This window comes from Rhinopithecus roxellana, chromosome 3, assembly GCF_007565055.1.
Source record: "Rhinopithecus roxellana isolate Shanxi Qingling chromosome 3, ASM756505v1, whole genome shotgun sequence".
NCBI classification, from domain to species: domain Eukaryota; kingdom Metazoa; phylum Chordata; class Mammalia; order Primates; family Cercopithecidae; genus Rhinopithecus; species Rhinopithecus roxellana.
In genome coordinates, this window is record NC_044551.1 from 71,266,356 (window position 1) to 71,293,549 (window position 27,194).

At 38.2% G+C, this 27,194-nt stretch overlaps 1 protein-coding gene across 5 annotated transcripts in view; it reads right to left on the reverse strand.

Annotated features, from left to right (window-relative positions):
• The window catches only part of LIFR (LIF receptor subunit alpha), a 76,545-nt gene that overhangs the window by 43,845 nt on the left and 5,506 nt on the right, over positions 1-27,194 (reverse strand). For 4 of the 5 annotated variants that reach the window (XM_030927542.1, XM_010367662.2, XM_010367663.2 and 1 more), the window contains exons 2-5: positions 9,820-9,980; positions 8,039-8,153; positions 6,660-6,799; positions 2,907-3,070 (exon numbers count right to left, since the gene is read on the reverse strand). In XM_030927542.1, coding sequence (XP_030783402.1) covers positions 2,907-3,070; positions 6,660-6,799; positions 8,039-8,153; positions 9,820-9,961 — 561 coding nt within the window. In that variant the 5' untranslated portion in view covers positions 9,962-9,980. The remainder of the gene's footprint in view (positions 1-2,906; positions 3,071-6,659; positions 6,800-8,038; positions 8,154-9,819; positions 9,981-27,194) is intronic. The other variant, XM_030927543.1, reaches the window with a different exon arrangement.

Here is a 27,194-nt window from a genome sequence, read left to right on the forward strand (position 1 = left end):
AAAGTAAAAAAGTTACAGTAAGCTAAGGTTAATTTATTACCAAAGAAAGAAAAAAAGTTTTATAAATTTAGTGTGGTCTAATTGTACTGTGTTTATAAAGACTACAGTGGTGAAAAGTCATGTCCTAGGCCCTCACATTTACTCACTGACTCACCCAGGGAAACTCAGTCCTGCAAGCTCCATTCACGGTAAGTGCCTTATACAGGTGTACCATTTTTTATCTCTTTAAACATTTTATTGATACATAGTATTTATGGGATACATGTGAGTATTGATTACATGTAGAGAATGTGTAATGATCAAGTCAGGGTATTTGGGGTATCCATTATCTTATGAGTATCATCATTTCTATGTGTTGGGAACATATCAAGTCTTCTAGCTACTTTGAAATATATAATACATGGATGCTAACTACAGTTACCCTACTTGGCTATCTAACATTAGAACTTATATCTTCTATCTAACTGTATATTTGTACCCATTCACCAACCTCTCTTCCTGCCCCTGTCCCACCAACACACCCTTCTCAGCCTCTAGTATTTATCATTCTATTATTAATAATATCTCTACCTCCATGAGATCAGCTTTTTTAGTCTCCATGAGTGAGTAAAAACATATTATATTTATCTTTCTGTGCCTGGCTTATTTCACTTAGCATAGTGGCCTCCAGGTCCATCCTGGTTGCTGAAGATGACATAATTTCATTCTTTTTTTATGGCCAAACAGAATTCCATTGTGTGTATATATCACATTTTCTTTATTCACTCATCTACTGAGGGACACTTAGGTTGATTCCATGTATTTTCTATTGTGAATAGTGCCATGATAAACATGTGAATTCAAGTAACCCTTTAATATACTAATTTCTTTTCCTTTGGACAGATACCCAGAAGTGGGACTGCTGGATCCTATAAAAGTTCTCTTTTTAGTTTTTTGAGGTATCTCCATACCGATTTCCATAGTAGTTGTACTAATTTACATTCCCAATCACATTGTATAAGAGCTTCCCATGCTCCACATCCTCACCAACATATAAGTTTTTTTGTCTTTTTAATAATAGCCATTCTAACAGAAGTGAGTTAATTTGACTGTGGTTTTAATTTGTATTTCCCTGGTAAGTAGCGATGCGGCTGCATTTTTTCATATACCTGTTGTCCATATGTCTTCTTTTGAGAAATGTCTATTTATGTCCTTTGCCCACATTACAATGGCAGTATTAATTTTTTAATTGTTGAGTTGTTTTAGTTCACAGTAGATTCTGGATATTAGTCCTTTGTTGGACAAATAGTTTGGAAATGTTTTCTCCCATTCAACAAACTGTCTCTTCACTCCGTTGCATTCTAGTCTCAGCAGCTGCAGTCTGAGCTTCCCTCACACTTTAGCCTTAGCAGCGGCATATCATGCCCGACTTGTGCTTCAGCAGCCGCAGGCAGGGGACTCCGGGCACATGGAATATACTTTAGCAGTGGAGCCACTGCTAGTGTTCTGCTGGCTGCCTCACTTTCTTCTCCCTTCCCTGCTTTAGGTGCTTCCTGTCACTTCTCTTGAATCCCAATGCTCTCTCTAGGATGATCTATTTGAAGTGTGACTATCTACTACTCCCTATCTTGCTTCTTTGTTGTAGAGAAGGTGAGTACAAGATGCCTCTAGTCAGCCATCTTGAAGCCCCTCCTCCATTTAAAGTCTTCTATACCATATTTTAACATACCTTTCCTATATTCAGATACAGAAATACTTACCATCATTAAAACTGCCTCCATTATTCAGTACAGTAACACACCATACAGGTTTGTATGTGGCCTAGAAGCAACAGGTTATTGTCCCATATAGGCTAGGTGCTAGCTGACTAACGTTATTTTAGGAATGAAATACATGGGTTGTCAAAGAGAAACAATAAGAAAGTATGAAATATAGAATAATCTTTTCTTATTATCTTTACTAATCTATGTACTTGAGCAACTTGAACAAATAAACTGTAAAATCACAAGATGGTCTTCTAATTCTTAAACCTGTAACTAAGTAAACTCCAAATCTATCAAGAAAAAGAGTAAAAGGCTGAAAGCAAGCATTTCCATGTAACAGCTGTCAAATTTTTCATAACTGTTGTTCATGACTCCTTAGAGGTCATTCATAAACAGGATTAAAAAAAACGAGAGAGAGAAAAAGCATGTACTGATAAATTTGAGCTTATAGATTTATTTAAAAATGCTCTACGGCTAAACTCTGGCTAAATATGCTTTAAAACATTAGGCCGAGCGCGGTGGCTCAAGCCTGTAATCCCAGCACTTTGGGAGGCCGAGACGGGCGGATCACGAGGTCAGGAAATCGAGACCATCCTGGCTAACACGGTGAAACCCCGTCTCTACTAAAAAAAAATACAAAAAATTAGCCGGGAATGGTGGCAGGCGCCTGTAGTCCCAGCTACTTGGGAGGCTGAGGCATGAGAATGGCGTGAACCCGGGAGGCAGAGCTTGCAGTGAGCCCAGATCGTGCCACTGCACTCCAGCCTGGGGCGACAGAGCAAGACTCCGTCTCAAAAAAAAAAAAAAAATTAGACAAAGGTAAAATAATACACTAAATTAAATGTACACTTTCATTTACATAAAAACATGCATATAAACAAGTCCAGACAGGAATACACAAAAATAGTACTTACTATGTTCAGATGGTAGAATCACGGCTTATTTCTCCCCTAATTTCCTAAGCTATCTATAACGGTTACACATCTTTTAATAACTAACAAGTGATTTTTATATCATGCATGATGTTTTTAATGAACCCTGAAAGGTATCTGATTTACTTCCTAAATAATCCAAAAGTTCACCGATACCACCTTAAGACTTCCTGAAAAAAAAAGTATTCAGTTTCTTTAATGTCATAGGAAGAAAATCTACATTCAAACTTACTAATTTTACGAGCTCCATACTCTCTTTACGTAGAATTTTAATTTCCCAGATAACATCTGAGTGGTGTGGAAAAACTGAACCCCTGTCATTCCACTTTAGGTATAATGTAGAGGTTGAGAAATCAGCAGACAAATTCAAGATCTCTGGAGTATCTGGAATTAAGGCTTTAAAAAAAGGAAACAAAAGAGAAAACTTAGTAAAATAAGTAATGATTTTTCATACTGTAACTCTGCTAATCAACTACTTATAAACTCTATTCCTTCTTGATCAAAAAATCAACAATCAAGATTTAAAAGGAAATTCTAGAACCTAGTAATCCTGGCTACAGTAAAAAGGACATGGACTAAGATGCCATGTAAGGAAAAGATAAAATGTCATGGACATTTCAAAGAAAGGACTGGATCAAAGAAATGAAGGGTTGGTTCTAATGATAAAGGGAAACAACCAATATTCTCTCAAATTTCTGAAAAAGGGGAACAAATATATTATTTATTTGTAGAGGTAGCTCCAAATACTTAATCAGCCAAATTTAAGAAAATTATTTATTAGCTGGCTGTTTCAAATCCACAGCACATTTTCTAATATAAACAGCAACTACATTTCTATAGTACTATAGTGTCATTTAGTCAGGAACCTACAGGTAGGCAACATCAGAGAGAAGAAAACAAGCTTCCTCTGTAGGGCTGTAGGCTAGCCCTAAGAAAATGACAAAATATAGAAAGTTTGTTTTGGTAAACGCTTCTCTCTGTTTTCTCTGCAGCTGTCTCAGGCATCTCCTGGTGTCAGAGTCCCTCATGCTGGGGGATGTCACCCACTTGAGAAATGCTATGGGCATTACTGATTTTAGATACCATTAAATAGTAGCAGGATTGTCTCAGTGACTAAGGCATTGAATTAAGAAGTCAATGGCTACTTGCAGAAGTAGCAGGTTGTAAGATGTAAGAAGTAGCAGGATGTAAGAAGTGTGTCAGAAAGGTTCCTTTATCAGTGGTATGCAACACAGACTGAGGGGGATTGAGACAGGTGATAAGGTGACCAATTAGGAGACCACTGGAGCAATCCTGGCTAAAGTAACAAGGATATAAACTAAGATGCCATCTATGGAAAAGATGTCATGGACATTTCAAAGAACTGACTAGATTAAAGAAAAAAAGGGTTGGTTCTAATGCAAAAGGGAAACAACCAATATTCTCTCAAGTTTCTAGCTCAGAAAGCAGCAAGAGGAGCAAAAGGAATTGGGAGCCACTGTGAAGAAACACAGAAGCCTGGCTGTGGATGAGTAAGTGTCAGGGGAAGAAGATACCACGGAGTCAGAACCGTGGATGCAGACTTAAAAGGAACTCACTGCGTGTAGTGCAAGAAAAGAGCATGAACACACAGATATAAACCAGCCAAAGCTCCTTCTAGTGGCTGCCGATAGACAATTACACCTTCGAGGAATGAAAAATACCAACATGAATCCAGAGAGGGAATCCTAGAAGCAGAAGGAAACCAGAGAGAATCCAGGATCATCAAAATAAAAACAAATAGTTGTTATCTGGGCCAAATAGAACAGTTTATAGAAGACGACTGTGGAAAAATCATTGGCGAGGCTACTGTTAATATCTGAGAAAGAAGTTTAGGAGAACAGTGGGCTCTGAAGCTGCATTACAAAAGGTAAAGAGAAAAAAATCCATGCTCAAAGGTTTGGGCATCTCCTAGGGAGAATCCAGGACACTAAAAAAGGTAGCATGAAGAGTAATGTATCCTTGAAAATCATTAAATCTCCCTAACGGCAGATAAATCATGGAAAATTTTGAACCAATGGAAAACAAAGAAAGTATGAGCACGTTCCATTCTATAAAATGTAGGCTTTCTGGTTTGAGAATCAGAGAGACTTGGACTTTCTTCCATGTTTCTTCCTCAAATAACAGTAAAGTAAAGGTGAGTTAGAAGAAATCCATAGACTCATCCTTTCTTGCCTCATTTCTATCCTAGCTCAAGGACCAATTACATCTAGTCATGGTAAGCCCAAAACTGCAGGAGAGTGCAGGGCTAGAGTAGCTGAATATGCTAAACAACAAAAAGGGCAGAACAAACCAATACACATTGATCTCAGAACTTAAAAATAGTTCTTAAAAACAGATTTAACTAAAATTTGCCCTATACAGTGTTTGATACTGGATTTATGTAAAGTGTTTAGGGCTGTACGGGACACAGAACATGTGGATTTACAGTCTAAACTACAGAGCAAAGTCAACAGTTACATGGCTGTATAAGGAGAGTGGAGGATGCTTCATAAAGAGGTTATAAGTGGGCAGCTGCTTGTGAAAAAGGAAAAATTAAGACAAACGAGAGGTAAGAAGTTAATTTAGCACCAGGACAGGTAAAGTTCAGGGTGCCAGTGTGACAAGAAAAGAGCAAGAGGCTTCCAAGAACATGGCTCTTCTTTCAAACGATTCAGTATGTCACATGAGGTAGTAACTTACAATTTCTGAAACACGGGAGTACTATACTAAGACAATGCTCATCTTTAAAGTGCTTCTCTCCCTGAGAAGTCCACATAATTTACATTTTATTTAAATAGCAGTGGGCTACTCTTAAAAACACAAGTCATATCCAATATTTCAAGCTAAAGACAGTAATGGCCATAATTACAAATACAAGGATTTTAAAAAGCCACTGTTCCCTTTCTTTTCTTTAGAGCATATAGAGAAGTTTCCCCTAAGCTCCCATGAACTACCATCTTCATTTTGTGCTAAACAGATATGTGAGGACAATGCTAACTTGCTTTCTAGAAACTCAGATAGGAAAGAAATTTAATGAAAGTCTTTCTTATTTTCTTCTAATGCTAATTCAGCTTTACCCATAAACTACACACTCTTGCTTCCTTAGGACATCAGGACGTAAGAGTTTTCCCAGCTTTTTTACAGGACCCACGTTATTTATTCTGCTTCAGAATGACCCAAATTTTCAGGTGATTTTAAGAAATGCAGACATTAAAAATCTTAAGAATTTTTCATGCTTACACAAGGGAAGTACAAACTTTACTCTCTGTGTGTGTGTATATATACACAAAATCTTGTTTGCTTTATGTAATTTCAAAAGCATCTTTAGATCCACAGACACTTAGTTTTCATACTTTTATTTAGTAGCAAATTGTCAAGAGACCCAGATTCTCTAAAGGACAGCTATACATGCATTGTAGAGCTTCTCTTGCACACAGTAGGCACTCAAAGATTTGCTGATGTATCCATCTCCTCCCTTCCTTACACTCACCTAATTTGCTTTTCAATTTTCTTACCCCAATATCATTATTCTAATCACAATCAGGACCGTTACTATTTATAATGCTACCAATACATTACATGATATGTAAAATACAAGGAACTATTAATCGACTGAGTCGCCTAGAGTCTGTCTTGATTTGCCTTTCTGATTCTAATACTGTCATTTTTCAGTAGCTTCCCAGACAAGACTATGCCCTAGAGCGAGGGGCATTTGAGAAATTCTGGAAGGTACGCAAGAGCCAAGGGGGCTAAGGAAAGAGTATGGAACTGAGGGAAGGAGCTTGAATTCTGGGATATTTTGATTGGCCAGAAGAAAAGTTTGCTTCCTTCTGATCTTGGCTACCATTTACAATTCATAGGAAGGTTGCTGAGTGAATTAAAAGCATTAGCATAACACATGAAATTCAAAGAACTAGAAAGCACCACAATACTAACAAATGACACTTGAGTTACTTTAAAATCGAGTTTGTTTGCAAAGACTTACAAACATTTTGTTCATTTAGTGTGAATTTACTTGTAGAACTTCCAAAATCATGTAGAGAATTTATTGTTATTTCATAATCACCATGTGAAAGAGCTGGAATTTTAATATTTGTTTTCTCCAGTTGATAACAAGAATGGGACCTGTAACAAGAAGAAATTGAATTTTAATTAGCAAATAAAATTAATAGTATAATTTTCATAAAAATTTGGTTAACACAAAATACAAAGGAAAAAACTTCATGCCCTTTTTGTTGCAAAAACATGATAGGTTGTACTGCATTTTAAGACTGAAAAAACAGATTGGTAGTAATTTTACCAATGTAGGGGTAGGAAAAACAACCACATTGTACCAAAAGTAGAGTAAGCACAGAGGACTCCATACAGCTGGAGTTTTTGCATGCCTTTCAAAATCTCACCTCAACCTTCCCTTCGTAGGCTGACTTCCACTGCTCACGTTCCACCCCTTCACTGGAGGACCAGCGCATCACAGCGCTCCTCATGCTAGGATGATGTTCAATGGATGCTGATGAAGGAAATGAAACTGGCAACTCCCCTGCTCCTCTGCCTTGGCTCATGGTTTATTCTTAACAGAACTTCCTCTTCAGTTCTGTTTCCAAAATACTTCCAGTTCCCCTGGTATCTCTGGGTGCTCAGGACTCTGGACTTGAATGGGTCCAGCTCATCTCCTTCTAAACCTCTCACATGGCAAGGCTTCTTTAGGCATCAGCAATGAACACCTGAATTCTCCAAATCATGCCATCTCATACATTTAAGCCATTGTACACAATATTCTTTCACGGTGGAATGTCCTCCTATTGCTTTTCTGCTGAGAAAACTGAGTGTGCCTACTCCAGAATTACACCTCCTCTGACAGCCTTTCTGGACTTTCATACTCCTAGTGTACACTCCCTTGCAAAAAACCCACAGCATTGCTACTATTTGTTTATTGTGACCAGGGGAGCAGGGGACCAGAACTAACTTCCTCTCTGTTTGGCCTGTGGTGGGCATGTGTGCTCTTCAGCAAACTTTTCAGGGTCCCCCTTCTGGACTCACACTAAGACCGTCCATCCCTGCCTCTCTGAAGCAAGGTATAGCCATGTGACTTTATTTGGTGGGAAAAATCTGAGTGACAGTCTTATCTACCAGATCAAGAAGGAAGCTCTGAAAGCCAGTGCAGACTCTGTCCCCTCTTCTTACCTTGCTATCACACCTCATAATGCCTGGTGCCCTACAGGAGAAAAATGAGGCAGAAGTCATGGCAGACTCTGCTGAACACAGAACACAAGCAGGAAATAACCCTTTAGTTTCACAAGCAACAAGAAAGTAAGAATTGAGGGTCATTTCTGCAATTCAACCTAGCTCATTGTGAATTAAAATTACCTGTTTTCAATGCAAACTTCATAATCAATACCACGGCCTGTTCCAGAGGGTGCTTTCCAATAACAGTCCCACACTTGCAAATTGTTAGTTACACACTTCAAATCATGAGGAGCCCCTGGAGAAGGAGAAACACACACACACACACACACACACACACACACACACACACACACACACACAGAATATGCTGAGTAAGTCAACTGCACTCTAAAAGGTCAAGCATTTTCAGTTGTAAGTACAAGCATGTGTGTCTGTAGAGAGCCCATGTTTTTTCAAAAAGATGATCCTGCAGTCATGGGAGTGGACTGGTTTTCTATTTCTTTTTGCAGCTTTGGTTTAAAAAAAAAAAACTAAAGGGTAAACTGATGAAAGTGGGCTAGCTACTAGACCATTTTGGGGTTAGGCTGCTATCAAAAATTCCACTTCCAAGCAACTGAGACAAATTAAGGGAGTGAGTGGCTAGTCATGTAGATTCAATAATGGGACCAAGAGAGGGCGTGAGGCAAGTCTAGCACCTCTTGAATCTTCAATAGCCCCACTTGAGGAAAAAACAAAGACAAAAAACAAAAACAAATAAGTCAAGTAAAAATGATGTGCCTTCCAAGTCTTTAAACAAAACTTTGAAACTCCTAGCCACCACCACTTCACTGCTTGCTACCAGACTGCCCGCTTGGTAGAACTCCTATAACTAATCTTTAGGTTATTATGAAGTATATTAAATTTAAACAGTAATAAACTCATGAGTTCATTTGAGAAATGCGTTTTTGGTGTGGGCCTAAACAATTGAAAAGTAACAATTCAAAAGATTACAATCCTACTAGTACTTACATCTATAAAATAACATTACATCATGGAATATGTAAGCACTATGCAATGAAAAAAGTCACCCCGAAAAAAAATGAGTAAAAAGAAGGGGGTATAAGAGAGAGGGAAAGAGGGAAGAAAGGAGGGAAAGAAAGGGAAAAGGCAATTATAGAATAAAAAAAGGTAGTCCATCTCAGATTCTATAAATGTTTATGAAAAATGTTTTTGTTTTTGTTTTTGTACATGGTTGGTATGATCTTCACTGTAGGAATCAAATATAAAGCTATTTATATAAGACAGAAAAAGAAATATTACATTAAAAGTACTCACATTATAAAGCAGCAATAATCATAATAATAAAGTAATTTAATGAAGGACCTTGGGGAAAAGAGATCTGTTTAAATATGGAAATAATATAAAAACTACACCAAGGGGCAGGAGGATGAGAATTTCTTTATAGAAATAAGCTATAAAATATCTACATAAAGATTCTTAATATATTTAAGATGTAACATAATACATTTAAAAGTATTTGGATTTCATTGATATGACATTCTAAAAAGGTAACATTATAGAGACAGAAAACAGTGTCTATGGAGACAAGGCAGTGCTGGCAGGGGATGGGCCCGGGAGGGGTGACTACAGAGGAGCCAGGAAGCTTTTGCAGTGCCAGGGCTCTTCCCTATCTTGATTGTGCTGCTGGTTACATAACTATATCCATCGTCAAAACTCACAGAACTGAATCTTAAAGGCAAATTTTATTGTATGTAAATTATATCTTATATTTTTACGGTAAAATAATATTTTGATCTATCATTAAGGATCTTTTTAAAAGAAACTAAAAGTACATAGAAAAAGATGACAAAAAATGAATTTTAATCAACAAAATCCTAAAGGGGTCAATAAAGCAACAAAATTACTTCACCATGGAAATAAAACTGCAATCTGTTCATTCTCTGGAAGGCTGATGCACTTACCCTTTTTCTGGCTATTTACTTGATTCATTAGATACAGAAGAATAAATGTTGATAAGAGCCACTGGAAATTTGAAGCAGTCCTCATTCTTTTATTGTCCACCATCCAGGATGCTCGTTTCAAACATACGTAAATATCCATCATCTGTGCAATGCAGTCAGTCCTAGGTTAGGAGAGGAGTTTCAGATGGTGTTCAGATTGTTCTGAAGGCTCACCTTATACTGTGTACACAAACACTCTGACACTCTGACAGATTCTGAAACATTGTACATTTAGAGACTTTGGAGCTACTTAAACTCAAGTTTCCCTGGCTTGTGGAGACATCAATAATTGGACACAGCTGTGGCTTTAGTTATCTACTAGAAGGCCAATTTTCAAATGATGGGCTTCAAGTTCAAAATTATAACTATAATTATAAAATTACAACAAAATTATAAGCACATGGCTATCAACTCTACTCCAACACTACTAAAATGTAGAAAAGCAGTGCATGAGACTGAAGTTTTGACAATTTTAAGTGATACCTGGATTGATATTTTTATGTATTTTATTAGTATGTTAACTTGTGTTTAGTCATTTACGACAAGTAATATTAGTTTTGTTTCCCATTTACATGGTGATGGAAAGTTTCTATTTCATATAAATTTAATAATTTAAAGAGAAAAAACTAGGGTAACAGTATGGAGATGTTGCACATTGGACAGTTAGGGATCCCCCACAGTAATGAAATTCCCATCCACCCTTCATCTTTTCTTCCTAGAGGGACACCACCAGCCAACAAGGTCCTTCTGATACACTGAAAACTCTTGTGTCAGACCTAAAATTGACTCATTATATTACAACATTGGCACAGGGCACCAAAGATTACAAAACATATAAGCAAAGGCTAAAATATTAAAGAGAAATTTAGGATAACCAAAAGGAAAATAAAAAGTATTTCCAGAGAAAATGAGGATGATACAGGAAACAAGAAAACTTAAAAGAAAAAAAAGAACCTAAGAAAACTCTAAATAGTATCCTCAGAGTAAACATGGCGTAACTATAAAAAACAAGAGGATGCAATAAAAAAGGAATAACAGGAAATAAAAATACCTCTTAGAAGTTAAACATATTGTCTGATATTATTAAAATAAGAAAAAGATTGCATAATCTTTCAGGAAAAAATACAAAAAAAAAGAAGAAGAAAATGTGGGAAAAGAGATGAGAAATGGAGACTCGATAAAGGAAAGGAGATCCAACACCTAAACAACTGGAGCCCATTGAGAGAATTCAAAAAAAGATTCTTCTTAGTGAAAGCAGATGGCAAGCTCTCTTCTTGGCTATTGCTAAGTACTGTCAAAAACCCAGGAAATGAATCCCAAATAGCTTAATTATAACCAAAACATGCACAAGGCGTGAGCACACATTTCAAAAGTGTTCTACTATTTTTTGGATGAATGAATAACTTCCTAGTCAATTCCAGAGTCACTGAGTTTACTTATTAGAATGAAAATGTATTCACAAAATGTCTAAAATGCCAGTTGCTGAATTTATAGAATTATACAACTGTACAAGAATAACTGAGTAATGGAGCCAAACATGACCCTAAAACTCAAACCCTGACTAAAATAATCATAAACCATATTCACTGACTGGCTAAACATTATCTTGAAATGAAACAGTCCCTCACTACAAGTTTCGATTTTTCTAAAAAGAGACACAGGTCCTACTGCCATGCCAGGAAGAAGGGCAAGAAGGGGTGGAGGGAGGCAGCTGAGGAAGAGTTCTGGACCAGGTGCTTCCAGATTTAGATGCTAATCTTGGCTCCATTACTAATTAGTGGTATGGCTGAGGGTAAATCACTTAATCCCTGCCTGCCTCAGCCTCAACCATGGCAGCACAGAGCCATGCTCTATTCAGGATCCACATAAGAGACTTCTCAAAGTGAAGCTGTAATATTCCATTCCTGCTGGCAGGGAACAGGCATGCAGACAGTAGCGTGCACAAAGCCTACGCCAGCAACAGCCACGGATCAAAGACTCTGCTGAGGAGGTCAGTGAGCAGGAGGAAGGCAGTGCCCAGGGACAGAAGGATTAAGGGCAGTGTCAGCAAAGCCTGCTTAACTTAAGCAGGATAATAAAGACGACTTCCTGGTGTGATACATTTACACAGAGAATTTTGGGCAATGCAGTATTATGCTTATGACACATCAGACTTCCCCACCAAGGAAAACTTTCAAATGGACTTACTGTGGGCCAGAACAATACATGAACAGAGCCTTCTGAGGTACTTTGAGAAAAAAGGGATGCTTGAGAAGTTTTTCTCTACTCACTCCTGATAGAAATATTGGCAGAATTCCCTTTTTTCCCCTGTCAATGCCTTATTCCTTAGAGGAGCACAAATTTTTATAGAATTTCAGGATCTAACTTTCAAAATTAGGGTGCGGCAACAGGGTGCCAATGCAAATATGCAGGGGCAAAGCAAGGAACAAACGTTTTCACAGCAGGTGCAAACTGTGGCCCCTCTGCCTAGCATAAAAGCGGCAGCCACCAGCCTCATTTTGCCAAAGATGCTGATTTTTCCAGACAAGGTAGAAATCTGGCATTTTAAATGAAACACCAAAGTCTGTAAATGTAAGAAAATAATGCATACGTTGTACACATTCTAAAGGCCAAACAAAACATGCTCATGGGCAGTATCCTTCCTGCCCAAGGATGACCAGTTTGTTTCCTATACTAATTATTTTAAAGGATTTAAGAAGTCAATAAACCCTTCTGCTAAAGAAAAGCAATCATGCAGAATAAATTTATAAGATTGTTGAATGGAAAGAAAAATATCTGGTTCTATTTCTTTACACATATGCTGATCTCAATCTTAGACCATCATGAAGCACAGGCAGAACTTGAGCCTGGGGCCCCACATGGCAAAGTTCGGTCCTGTCAACACATGCCCCTGAGCTTTTAAAGGCCTTGTTTGTGAAGATGAGTGTTCATACACGTACTTTGACTTGTATTTTTCTCAACCTTGAGAATTCTGGTTCCAATGTATATGAGGTTTAGGGCCTTTCTGCTGAAGAAAATTAGGAAAAAAGAGTTGAGAAAAGTAAAGCTAAATACCAGAAACTGTAGTCCCAACACATTTTGTTGCCTACTTTGCCTCTGTTTCCGTTCCCCAACCCCTCTCTATATATACATAAATACGGTGGCAGTGGTGGGGACAGGTAGGTAGAGACAGAGAGGGAAATGTGACAGAGAATGAGCCAGCATGTCCTGCTGGCACGAACCTAAGCCTGATGGCACTGAAGCCTCCAGCCTTGGGTGCAGAAAAAGGCCTCAGGCAACACCTGCACAGTCAGGGTGTAAGGAATTAAGACTGCCTAAAGCATCTTTTATCTCAAGAATCTATCTTTTTGAGATACAATGAGATAACTCCCTTGTCATTAATTCTCAAAAGAAATTAAATGCTAAGCTGGAACATGTGAAGAAGAAAAGAAAAGACCCTGAACTACTGTAAAGGTAAATAAACCTACGAGTGGGTCACCGATCCACAGGAGTGGAGATGTTGGGAGTTGAGCCAAACAAGGGCAATCACACAGGCAGTAAACAGTACCCGCATTGCTCATTTGTATTCTTCCTAGTGTCCCTTTCTTTACTGTTTCCTAGGAGGAAACATCAACATTGTTTAAAAACTTTGACCAGCAACTATTTTCCTTATCCCATTTCCCTCCCACAAGATCTTAAATTCCTCAAGCATTAGCTCCCAGTGAAGGCGGCTTTTCAGGATCATAAACTCTGCAGTTAGGTAGACTCCATTGTGTTATTGAAGTGAAGTGTAGGGGCTCTTCAAGTTAAATGAAAGAAATACTTATGAAAAACATAAACTTGACTAGACTAAGAAGTTCTATCTGGGAAGACTAGACTGCACAGGAAGGCGTGAATAGCTTTTCAGAAAGAGGGAAGCTGCAACAAAGTGATGTTTCAAGGAGATTAACTAGGAGATAGCTGAAGTAACAAAGATGTATGCAAAATTTATCAGTATATAGATCTAGTCCTAGCAAAAATCTAGTCCTCAAAGAGCCCACATAACCCAGCACAAGGAATTTGAAAAGACTGATACCAAGATGCATCACTGAGAATATAAAAATAACTGTATCAAAGATGTTACAAGTTTCCAGGGAGTGGAGGCCATACACAAGGGCTCAGGAATAAGAACAACATCAGAATAAACCACTCACGGCCTCTGTGACTTGCCGTGTGAGTGTGGACAAACCCCCACTGTAACACAGGGATGGTGACAGCACCACCTCCAGAGCAGGTTACAGGTGTACATGAGACTGGGTGTGTGACCCATAAATATTCTTGAGAAGAGGAGGAACACACCAGACTTCTTAGCAATAAAAGCTAAAAAGAACACCTTCCAAAATACAAGTGAAAATTATTTTCACACTTAAATTCTATACTCAAGCTGTTGAGTAGGTAACATACATTTTACGAAGACATGCAAGATGTCAAAAGATATATCGCCTTCCACGTACCCATTCTCTGGAAGCTACTGCAGGACACGATTGACCAAAATGAGGTACAAAACAAGAAAGAACAAGAGAGAAAATATACAATCCATACAACTGGAGTCGGAACCTACAAAGAGGCCTTGCACACTGCCCCTGCTGCGTGTGTCCGGACCACACTAAAATGGCTGCCGTACCACAGCTGCTGGACCCTTCAGCACTCCTTAGGCCAGCACCCATTTTCCCTTCTAATTTCATCTGCACCCTCCTCAAGTCAGCGGTGATGCTCCTAGCAGGAGGTATGTTTGTCATCACCTCTAAGAGTCTCCAGAATGTTAGATGCCATCTTCTGCTGCTTCCACAACACTTTAATTATATTTATGTCACGGGGTTGCACAATTCATGTTCCACAGGCCGAATCTTATCCGCCTCCTGATTTTGTAAATCTTCCTAGAACACAGCCATGCCCATTAGTTTAAGTACAACCTATGTCTACTTTCCCATGACAATGTTAGAGCTGAGAGGCTGGGATAGAGACTGAATGGTCCACAAAGCCTAAAATATTTACTTTACAGGAAGAGTTTGCTGACTTCTGCTCTACTGCTTCACTTCCCAATCTTGTAATTCTCCCCACAGACTGTCAGATCCCTGAGAGCAAACACATCCCTGAGTTCACTGTAACCCTCCGTGTCCAAGCAGTACCTGGCACAAATCAGACACCAAAAACTCTAAGCCAGCTGGCTGAATTAAAACCAAGGCACAAATGATTATATGCCCACACAGTATACTTTCATCGTTAGGCCGCATGCTAACCCAGGTATTGCCGACACGAGGAACCTAAGTTCAAGCTCTGGCTCCCAAACTGCACTGACGTATCCTAAGACACCAAAGGAAACTGACAGAGCTATCACAGAATATCTAAGTTTTTGAAGGAAACAAAGCGACATCTGTCCAACATTCTGAAAACCGTTAGTGCAAGGTAGTCCACAGTTTCAATATTTGGTAATGCTACATTTTTTTATGTGACATCATATCTTTATCTTTGGTGAAGGGAGGGAGGGACTAGTAATTGCTGAGATAAAACACAAGTACTACCCAAACAAATCAATGTAGAAATGGAAATGAGGGTGCTGGTTTCCAAGATCTGAGAAGCTATGCAGTACTCAATAGGTTCACACATCTCATCAGTAATTAAGGCTTTTTAAGAATGAAAGAAAAATACTACCATAGGCCTTCCATATCCCAGGGTTCTGCAACCACAGATTCAACCAACCTTGGATTGAAAATATTCAGAAAATAAAACCAATAAAACAGTACAATAATAAAAAACAGTATAAAAACAGTACCATATAACTGCTCACATAGCATTAACATTGTATTAAAGATGATTTAAAGTATATGAGACGATAAGCACAGGTTATATGCAAATACCACATCATTTTATATTAGGGACTTGGACATCCAAAGATTTTCACATCTGTGAAGGTCTTGGAACGTGTCCCCACAGAGATAGAGGGACAATTATATTTCTCCTTTTAAGTGGATACACATTATTTCTTCAAACTGCTACTAAAGTGCTTGATCATAAATAGTCATTAAATTGTCTGGACTCAGCTATTTCATAGAGAACTGTTAGGTAATTCTTTTGACTACAAGCATCATGAAAAGCATTAACAAAACACGACGGGCACTGTGAACTGTGACAGTCTGGGAACCTGAGTTAGAGGATAGCTCGGCTGCTTAGAGATTCCACTGTATCATGCTTTAATATGCATTCTGTATGTAGGAGAATAATACTGAAATTTAACATTTGCTACATTATAAAGACAAATCTATCACTATACATAATGCAGGATATTCATTCCCCAAAATAACTTTTTGGTTTATTATTCAAATAGAATAATCTTGTCAATTTTTTTCTTAATTCCTTTGCATTTCCCTGAAACTTTTAAAAATAGATTGTCTTCCAAAGTTTTTGTTTTTCAGGATCCTCCATGTCAATTTTAGTAATCTCCATTGCAGTGTGGACTTCCCTGTTAATTCAAGAGCTGGTCCATTATGAACCTCAGCATGTCAAAACAAGTTTGAATATATCATTTCCGTGCTCCCCACTGCTTCAACACACAGTTCCAGTTCCAGTTCCACACTGCGGGAACAGCCCTTAGAGACGGCCATGAACCCTTCCTCTCCACACCACAGCAGCTCCCCAAACACTCCACATTCCCTTTGGTCTCAAGGCCTCCCTCAAAACCACTGCCTCCATGGAGGGCCCCCTGCAATGTCTCCTATGCTTCTCATTCTTCCATCTTTCAGGACTCACTCTATCATCATACTTTAGAGTAATATCTGACTACTCATATCCCACCTCAACTACGCTATAAGAGTGACTGGTATGTAACAGTCTTCAATAAATATAAACATCTATCAAACGAATGAACTTGTTTCTTCCATTTTAACGATGAAGCACTCTATTATTAAACAACCTGAAGAACATTCCTCCAAGAAATCTTTAACATACAGGAAAACATGACGAAACTTATCTCTAAAAAGAAACAGGAACATCTCCATTTCTCAGTACTTTTCACTAATACCAAGGATTGTCTTTAAAAAAAAAAAATTATTCTGTTGGGCCATAAATGGCATTTCTTTTATTGTGAAATTAAAATATCCTTTCATATGTTTATGGGGTAATTTGCAATGCTTTATTTATAAGTTTTTTATTTTATCTTTTGCCCCTTTTTCTAATTGGGCATTAATCATTTCCTTAATGATTGCTAAGAAAAAATACTAATATGTATATTAACTATGTTATACACATGGCAAATAGATTTCCCAATCGCTTTTACTTTCCAGTGAGTCTTTTGTTTGACTCTGACTAGATCAGATTTCTCTATTCTGTCCTTTGCTGTTTCTAACCACAAAGGTTTTTCTCATGCCAGGACTATGCAAATTGTCCTGATACTGCCTTCAAGTCATTTAAGGTGTTTCACATTTTAAGCTTCAAGCCATATAAAATTAATTTCAGTGTACATTTAAGGACCCACCTTTTCAGTTTTCCTATAAATGTTTACCACTTATCCCAACACCATTTATTAGGTAATCCATTTCTTCCCTCACTGACTTGAGATGCCATTAAAATTCTATTCCTACTTAGCTTCCTTGGTGGGACTCCTTAGCCCACTGCTCCTTCTATTTTTCACTTCCTGACTGAACAATATTATCTGTGCTTGTGGCTATAACATCACTCATATGCTAATTACTTCCAAATCCGTGTTCCCAGGATTGGCCTCTTCCCAGTTACAGACTAACCATTCACCAGATAATTTCTTGCTTACTTACACAAATCCACTCAAGTAAGGTTCCTTCAGCCATGAAAAAATATTCTGATGCTTCATATCCACTTGGATATTTCAGATTCCTCAAAAACTCCAGATGTACTGAATTAAACTCACTTTTCCCTCCAAACCTGCTCTTTTGTGCCCCAGTCTTAGCCCATGGCACCAGCGTCTTCTGAGTAATCCTGACTCTTCCTTATTCCTCACACTTCCCACCTGACTTGCCACTTTTACCTAAAACATGCCTTGATTCTTTCTCCATCCTCTCCCTCAAGTCCATTTCTACTGCTCTGGAGGCTCAGGCCCTCCTCAACCTCTGGCATACGTAATTCACAACCATCTGGCAAGGGCCTCATACAATCTATCTTCCATAGTGAGTTGCAAAGCTTTCAATATATCTATATTGAAAGCATCTATATCACTAACCCTATCATTCTTTGAAGCTCCAGGCCAAATGTCAGGAGGCTGGCCCACCAACAGCTCAGATATCTGTCCACACTCAAATTCACACATCTATTCTGCAATCTTCTTCCACCTCTTCTACTCCTTTCCTAGGGGCATCTCTTACCTTTTGGCTCTCAAGCTGACCGCTATGTCCAACCAGACACAGTGCTCTGTTTATGCTCCCACTGGACATCAATTTCCCCTTTAGGCATTGATCTTATCATACCAGGTATTACGGAGATCATTCTCTCCCTTTCTTCTTTTGCACTATAAGCTAAGATCAGAGCCTTATCTTTATAAAATTCGTACATCTAGGAGTGCTTTATATCCACCACACAAGATTTATTTGGTGACTGAAACAAATCTATTCAAATAGAGTCCTCAGTGAGGACTTAAAATAGTTTCATGCCATTCAGTTGTTTGTCTACATTCTGAAGAGTAAGCTGATAAACTTTATGCTTTTGAATGAACCTGTTTGCTATACAAAAATTCATTAATAAAAAGAATACTGGCTCAAACTGAAGTTTTTTTGTTTTTTGTTTTTGCTTTTGGGGTATTTTTGGGGGGGCAATACATACAGTAAAACTATCCCTAAATGCCTATCTAAATTCTAGGAGAGGGAAAAATACTAATTACACAATAATTCCATCCAGGTAACATGCTTGTTTTAGCTAACTCTACCAAGTAAAATATAATTTATACGTGTATTTCAGATATTAGGCATTATTTATATACTGTTTATTAAGGAGTAGCCACTTTTCTAAGTTCTTTCAATGCAAAATTGGATTTAATTTTTGTATCAATCTTATAAGGTCAGTATTATTAGTATTATTTCCCTCTTTTTATAGTAAGAAAACTGAGGCACAGAAAGGTCACATAGCTAGTAGGGAGCAGAACAGGACCTGCAGCCAACTCTCACTGCAAATCTCAGCTCCAGGCCATTACACTAAACTGTAAAATGAGCAACTAAGCTAGAGTCAGAGTCCTGGACTCCAGTCCCTATTCTACCACTGAATAGGTGACAGTTAGGGGCTCACAGATAAATGACCTAACATCTCAGGTCTTAGCTCTCAAATTACACAACTAAGACCCAAGCACCTGCTTTCCCTACTTTAAGTATCATAAGAAACTTAACGGTTGTTTTGTTTTCAGAAAACCTTGTTTGTCACCTGCAGGAATAAACTGGTAGATGTACAATGTGACTAGAAATTTGGCTCTACCTCGACCCTGTCCAGTGAATACTGTTGCTGGGGAAACACCACCTGCTCTACCAAGCACTTCCACTAATCACATTAGAACAAAGATCAGACAGTCTATGTTCAGAGAACAAATGGAAAATAACTGCCATCTTACTGTTCTCCCTCCAACTCTAAGCACACTTTTAATTGGTTAAGCTCTCAACTCAGCAGGTGCAAACTCAAACATACTTCAAGAGCCAGCCGGATGAAATTACTGGAGCCGTTCACATGACACACGCTGGCGGGCAGCCCCTCGCCAGCTCCTTGTGTCTATATTATACCACATAGGATGAGCGGCCAGTACAGCCACAGATCTTCCAGTTTTTCCAAAAGGGCAGGAAATCCAGGTTGTTGCTTTTTGAGTTTTTTTTTTTTTTTTAATTATTATTATTATGATGAAATCCCCTTATTTTTAAATGCTGGCAATTAATTCCAATTAAAAAAAAAAAAAACCACTATGTGGGCCAAACAAAATACATTTGCAAGCCAAATATAGTTCTTAGGGAGCCAGTTAACCTGTCACAAAATGTATTGGCATTAAAAATTTATTGTCTTGTTGCTGAAATAATCTTAAAATATAAACTGTTTTTAACACCTAGATTTCAATGCACAGAAGTTGACCAAAATGTGCCTGAATGTTTTCTTAACATTCTTTAGGGTCAGAATCTGAAGCTCTCCACTCCAAAATAATTCAAAGTTTTTTTCTTTGTGACACTATTTAATCCCAGATATCGAAATCCTAAGCATCATCTTAGTATGCTTCTCAAAACAACAACAACTAAAATAAACCCTTTAGCTCCGGCTTCAGACCATGGTCTACAACATGGTCTACAACATCTTCTAAGCAGGTGAAGCATCTTCTATGTAAGAGTGGAACCGAGTATGAAAAACATAACAGCACCTAAAATAATTGATATTTGGCAAAGCTATTTCAGAAAGGGTCATTCTTGTTAAGAAATAAAATCCTACAGACCAGAGGCCTGTGAGCTTGATAACTGATCCTGGATAAGAAGATCAACAGTATTAAGAAAGGAATCCTAGAAGACCTCAGACCCATGCATGTCAGCCCATCCTTAGCCTTGACTTGATACGCTGTTGTATTGGGAAAAGCAAGGATCAGAAACAACAAAATGTATCTCTGTTTGAACAAAATCTTTTCTAATACGTGAAAGATGAGTATTAGCAAGGTAAAGAAATTCAAGCTGTGTAAACAGAGTGAAGAGGCTGCTTTGACCACATGATCAGCCTTACTTGGAGTGCTAATTCATAGGATGACGTCAACCTGAATAAAAGTGATATAGACAGATATCAAAGAGTTCTGCTTTTCTTGGTATTTTCATTAATGAGTTGGATGAAGATATACGAATCATATCTAACTTATCTGTGGAACAACGTATCTCGTGTTCTCAGAGCGTAATGCATATGCTTACGTTACTACATATAATATTATATGGCAATGATTTCTAAAACCATCTTTCTCATGATACTAGATACCACCCTGGACAACGTGGAGAAATGGGCAAAACAGCAAATATACAGGGTGTAATAATAGGATTCTAATAAATAAATCCATTAAAATAAATTTAGCATGGACATCAGGGTCCAAAATGAAATGATAATGCTGATAACAATAACACCTAGAAAATGAACAAATACAGATGGGAGGAGATATGATTTAGTAGCAACACATGGGAAAACCACAAAAAAATGCTTAATAAGCTGGGCCAATATTGTGAGATGGCCATAAAAATACCAAAAAGGACTACCTTTTTGTCTCCTCACTTTATTAGATGCATAATGTCGAAAATCCTGTCCTCCAGTGGTATTAAAATTGGAGGATTCATTTTTGTTGGAAAAATAAGTAGATAATCTAATATCAAATTATTAACATGAAACAAAAATTATGATTGCTGGTTTCACTACTGCCCAAGTCATCATAAATTCTTGCTCAATATAAATCTTACTCTAGGCAATCCCACCTCACCATAAGTGTCAGCTACTACCTATTTCATAGAAGTACCCACATGTGGGTACTTTGAACCATATACATAAAACAAGCAAAATTTTAAAATCCTTGAATTATTTGTCAATATTACAAAATAAAGAGTGTTTAAAAAAATCAAAATTAAGAAGCTCTGGAAATACTCATTCCACATCTCACAGTACAATAATCAACTCCAGGTAAGAGCAGTCACTCCTTCCTAAGAACATGTGTTCTAGAGTTTTTCATAGTTTTCACCTTTCCTTATTGGTCCTCAAAACTGAGACAAGTTTCAGTTGCCATTTACCATCTAGATTATCACTGTTGTCTATCTTGCAGTAGTGTTAAAAAGAAAGTGACATATTTCTGATTGTCTCTGTATCAAAAGCATAAAGACAAACGGCAGACCAGGTCCACTTCTGCCATTTATGTAACGTCCACTGTCCCTGTAAGCATTTGAGTTTCTGATTCCAGCAATGCAGCCTGTGGAAAGAACTGAGTACAGCACTCACAGCTTTGACTATTTGTAAGTTGAAAAAGTTTCAAAACCGTCATCTGTAATTTTATTGAAGCTGGCCTTCAGGAAAGGATGAGTTGGCAAAGTCCTAAGTCTAGCCAGTGGCCCAATGTCTACATGTCAACACAGTTTGGTTGCTCTCCAGTCACCATTACATACTCAGTGCAGCTCATACAGTGTTTCTTTGTGAAAAGTAAATCCCCGACCCCCGCAAAAGAAAGCTAACTGCCAGTTTCAGTGGGGGCAAGGGGAGTAAAGTCCACATAAGGCAATGGTATGGGGTAGAACAATGTGAGAGAGATAGAAGTAATACGTATCTATATGTACAACTTGTCACTTGCAAGTCTTGTCTCCTTCAGATACATGTTCAACTTGTCACCTGCAAGTCTCATAGGTATCTTAAACTATGTCCAAAAATGATTCTTGATTCATAACTCTCCTAAATTTGTTCTTCCCCTAACCTACACCCTCTCAAAATATGGCTAATTTATTCAAGCAAAAAAAAGAAGTAAAATGGTGACTTTGCTTTTGGTTACAATCAGTGATGTAACTTATCCTACCATGAATTCTACACAGGAACATGAAAACACAACTCAAGAAATTTTCTTTCTTTTATTTGGCTGTATGAGGAAAATCAAATGCAAGCTCGGTATTTGTCATAAAGGTTCCAAGACATATATTTCATGACTACTGACAGTCTACTTGCTATCAAAATATTTACAACAGTTGCCAACTTAAAAAAATTGTCCCTACATAAAACTAACTACAAACTAATGTAGTTTTACACACTGTCAAATGGAAACATTATTTTTAAATATAGTCATGTGTGCTTAATGACAAGGATACAGTTCTGAGATTTGCGTTAGGCAATTTTGTTGTTGTGCAAACATCATAGAGTGTACTCACACAAACCTACATGGTATAGTCTAGTAGACACCTACGCTATATGGTATAATAACCTATTGCTCCTAAGGCTATAAATCTGTGCAGCATGTTACTGTACTCAATACTGAAGGCAGCTATAACAGAACAGAAGTATTTGGGTATCCAAACATAAAAAAGGTACAGTAAAAATATAGTATCATAATCTAATGAGACGACCATCATATATATGGTCTGTTATTGACCTAAACATCACTATATGGTACACGACTGTAAATGCTTTATTGCCACTCTCTCTCAGTAAGATCATGCGCTGGAATTTCTCAAGTGGGATAGCCATAAATTTCATGCATCCTAGATTTGTTAGGAGGAGCTCATTCTCAACAATTTTACAAAAGATAACCTCAAAAAGGCATGAGGTTATACTTAAGATAATGAAAGATTATCCTTCACAGAAGATACACAGTAGCAATTTTAAACCAATTAACCTAGGATATTCTCACACTTGTATAACATAAGTCATCACTAAATCATTCATGAATGTCAACAAAGTGAAATAACAGTATGTTCCTCATATACAGTAGTTCGTTGAATACGCAGGAGGCAATGTTTGTGTTCAGTAAAATGTAACATCACAACAAAATTCCTTTTAAAATCAGAGGAAAGGAAATGAGGACTACTTGATACTTAACTGTAGTAACCATCTATTTATTGAGTGGGCCTCCTGGCTTTGAACCACACTGGTCACTTCCATATGTCATTCACAGGGCAGAGACATGTCTGTCCAGGACACTGCTGCAAATCTGATGCCTACCTAGTGCCTGTCAAAGAAAAGGCACTCAACAGTGACTTTAATGACTCACATCCCACTCTAACTCCTCTATAAAATGAAAGGAAGATCAGACCCTGACCTTCAAAAATGTATACAGGACTACTCAAGACAACAACAGAAGAAGAAAAATGCCTTCAATTCAAAATAAAACGTATTGGCAATGGAAGGCATTTCAGTTTTAAAGTAAATAAAACTCGACAAAATATTTCTCAGTGACCAGAAGCAACAAAATAGTTTGTCAGAATGCCCTGAAATGCTTTCCATGACAGTTTGATAAAACTTATGTAACACTTATTCTGCTTGGAAATCCTGTATTATTAAGAATAGAATACTGGCTTTAATCACCATATCAGATCAGTGAGATGAAGGTAACATTTATTAAATATTACATGTGGGCACCGTGAGCTGGATATTATTATCCCCATTTCACAGATAAGGAAATACAAAACTTGCCCAAGTTCACACAACCAGTAGTAGTAAATGGGAAATGGGATCTGATCCAAGACTCTTTACCACATGGCATGCTTTATGTGTGGAAAATTCAGGAAAGTAAAAAGAGTAACAGTCAACTATAATTTCAACACACGAAACACAGTATTATCTAACATTCGGCCTATAGTCTTCCTGACATTTTCCCACATAATATGCAGAACATTGTACACACACATACATGCATGCACACACACACACTCCATAAGCAAAAACAAGGATCAACCTACCCATACTGTTTTACAATCTGCTTTTTCAGTTTACAAATATTGAGTATCTTTCCACATCTATAAATGTTCCTCTACATCACTGTTAAAGAAAGGGTATTCTATCACATGTAGGTACCACAGCTCATTTAATCAGTCCCCCTATTATTGAGCATTTAAGGTGTTTCTAGTTTATAACTATTATAAACAAACTTACAGCCTGGGCACGGTGGCTCACGCCTGTAATCCTAGCACTTTGGGAGGCCGAGGCAGGCGAATCAAAAGGTCAGGAAATCGAGACCATCCTGGCTAACACAGTGAAACCCCATCTCTACTAAAAATACAAAAAATTAGCCAGGCGTGGTGGCAGGTGCCTGCAGTCCCAGCTACTCGGGAGGCTGAGACAGGAGAATGGCACGAACCTGAACCCGGGAGGCGGAGCTTGCAGTGAGCCGAGATGGCACCACAGCACTCCTGCCTGTGCGAGAACAAGACTCTGTCTTAAAAAAAAAAAAAAAAACTTACAAAAATCATTCTTGCAAATTAGAGGAGGGTTTTTTTTTTTTTTTTTTTAATGTATATTTTTGTGGAGGTCACTAGAATCTGGAAGTGAGTTTCTTCCAAACTTCAGAGGACCTCCCTCCAGATTTTGGTACACCCTAGTAAGTAAGCTTCTTAAGAATCACTGCGAGGAGAAAGGTATTGACAGGAGTATGGTGCACACATGCACTATAACCACTGCTGAAGACTGGTCTCTGTACACATGCTTTATCGTTTCTCCTTCGTTTAGATTCCTAGCGGTGAACATGCCTGACTAAGGGATGGGGCACATTTTTGAGGCTTCTGATGAGTAATACAAAATTGCCCTCCTGTAAAGTTATAACAATTGAAACACCCACCAACAGCATTTGAAAGTGACAATTTCCAAAACCCTCCAGTTGACCAGATTTGTTTTTAAACAATCATATCCCCATAGGGCCATAAATTTTTTTTTTTTTTTTTTTTTGAGACAGAGTCTTGCTCTGTCGCCCAGGCTGGAGTGCAGTGGCGGGATTTCAGCTCACTTGCAAGCTCCACCTCCCGGGTTGACGCCATTCTCCTGCCTCAGCCTCCCGAGTAGCTGGGACTACAGGCGCCCGCCACCACGCCCGGCTAGTTTTTTTGTATTTTTTTTTTTTTTCTTTTTTTAGTAGAGATGGGGTTTCACCGTGTTAGCCAGGATGGTCTCAATCTCCCGACCTCGTGATCCACCCGTCTCGACCTCCCAAAGTGCTGGGATTACAGGCTTGAGCCACTGTGCCCGGCCATAAATTTCTAAAATAGCTGAGCTATTGATAAAGCACATCTGAAAAACAAAACAAACAAAAAAAAAAAAACAGGGAAAAATTCAAACAATAAATGCTAGATTTTAAAGCATCTGTTTTCAAATACAAAATATAAAACTTAATGATACCAGATACCAGTAGGCTGAACTTAACAGAATGACTTTAGAAAATCCAGTGATAACAGACTTTAAAAGGTACCAAGCTAAGATGTAAACCACTGCACCTTTGTTTGCCTGTCTGGCTTAAGAGTTTGGGTTTTAATAGCAACATGTTCTATTTTTCTAACAAGAAACTCATAAAATGGTATGTTCTTTCAGATTGTGTAAGTACTGTCTTATAGCTAACATGGCAATCTGAAGTTCTTAAAATTCCTTTAGATAATCACTTATTCAACAAACATGTGACTATAGACTAGACACTGTTCTAATGCTAGGGACACAGTAGTAAATCTCACAAAAGTTCCTGCCCTTGAGGAGCCGCTGGTTCTAGAGAGGAGTTCAGAACCCTGCAGTCAAGAGTCCAAAAATCATGGTTACACTGCCAATCAGGACTCCTGGATTATTTGGCAAATTATAACACCACCTCTAGGTCTAAGTTTCTTTATCTTAAGAAGCTGACCAGATGGATCTGAAGGGCCTTCCAACTTTCCATCAAGTTATCTACTTCACCTGATTTTTGTTTGAGTGCTTAATTTTCTATTATTCATAAGAGCTTTGCATTTTAAGCTCTATATAGTTTTTCCACAAAATCAGATTCTCCCAAAAGAACAATTTTACATTTACAGTAAAACTGTGATCTAGGCAACTTCAAGGAATAAGTGTAGGATGAAGTTCCAGTTAGAAGAAAATGTATGCTCCTAACTTTAACTGCTTCTATGGAGATGTTTCTGCAATGGTCTTGCCTCTTTCACCTTTGTACTGTACTATAAACACTAAGGCAAGAAGCATGGCATGACTGTGGGTCTCCAGGCCTGTTGCACAGAAACAGCTGGCATCCTATCCCCACGTAGCAGGCGCCTTAGTGCTTACCGTGGCACTTGGGTGTCCTCAGGGGCTGCAGCCTAAAGTCCTGCTGGTGATTCCCACCTCTCTCCCACTCACCTTACCTCCAACTCAACAGGTACAACAATTCTGCCTGAAGTCTACATCTCACTGCCCCATTAGCATTTCTGTCACCTCTTGTTATTTTCCACCAGATGTTCCTGCTACCACAATTCAACAGTCTTCAGATTCAGGGTGTCTTTGGAGAAGCCCACTTTCGGGAGAAGTTAGAAGAAGGTATTGCAAGAGGCCTCAGTATTCCAAGGCAGTCTCTGGAAGAGCACCACACATACACTTTAGGTAGTGATATCACCGCCTTGTGGCCTCTAAGGATACTGCCGCTTAGTAATATAGATACATATTCCCCATTCTAGGCATATACAATGATTCCAATTCTTTCTCTGTATCTTCCTTATAAACCAGAAGAATGATTGGAAGCCAAGATTTTCACCTCTGTGCAAAAGTATAGAAAAAATACACCTACCAGAAGTTTCTCCTCAACTTCCAACATGAAAGCGTAGAACAGTATCTCCAAAACACAAGCTTTGCTCACCTGAGCAGTAATAGCAGCAACATCCTGTAAGAATGCATGTGTTGTCATT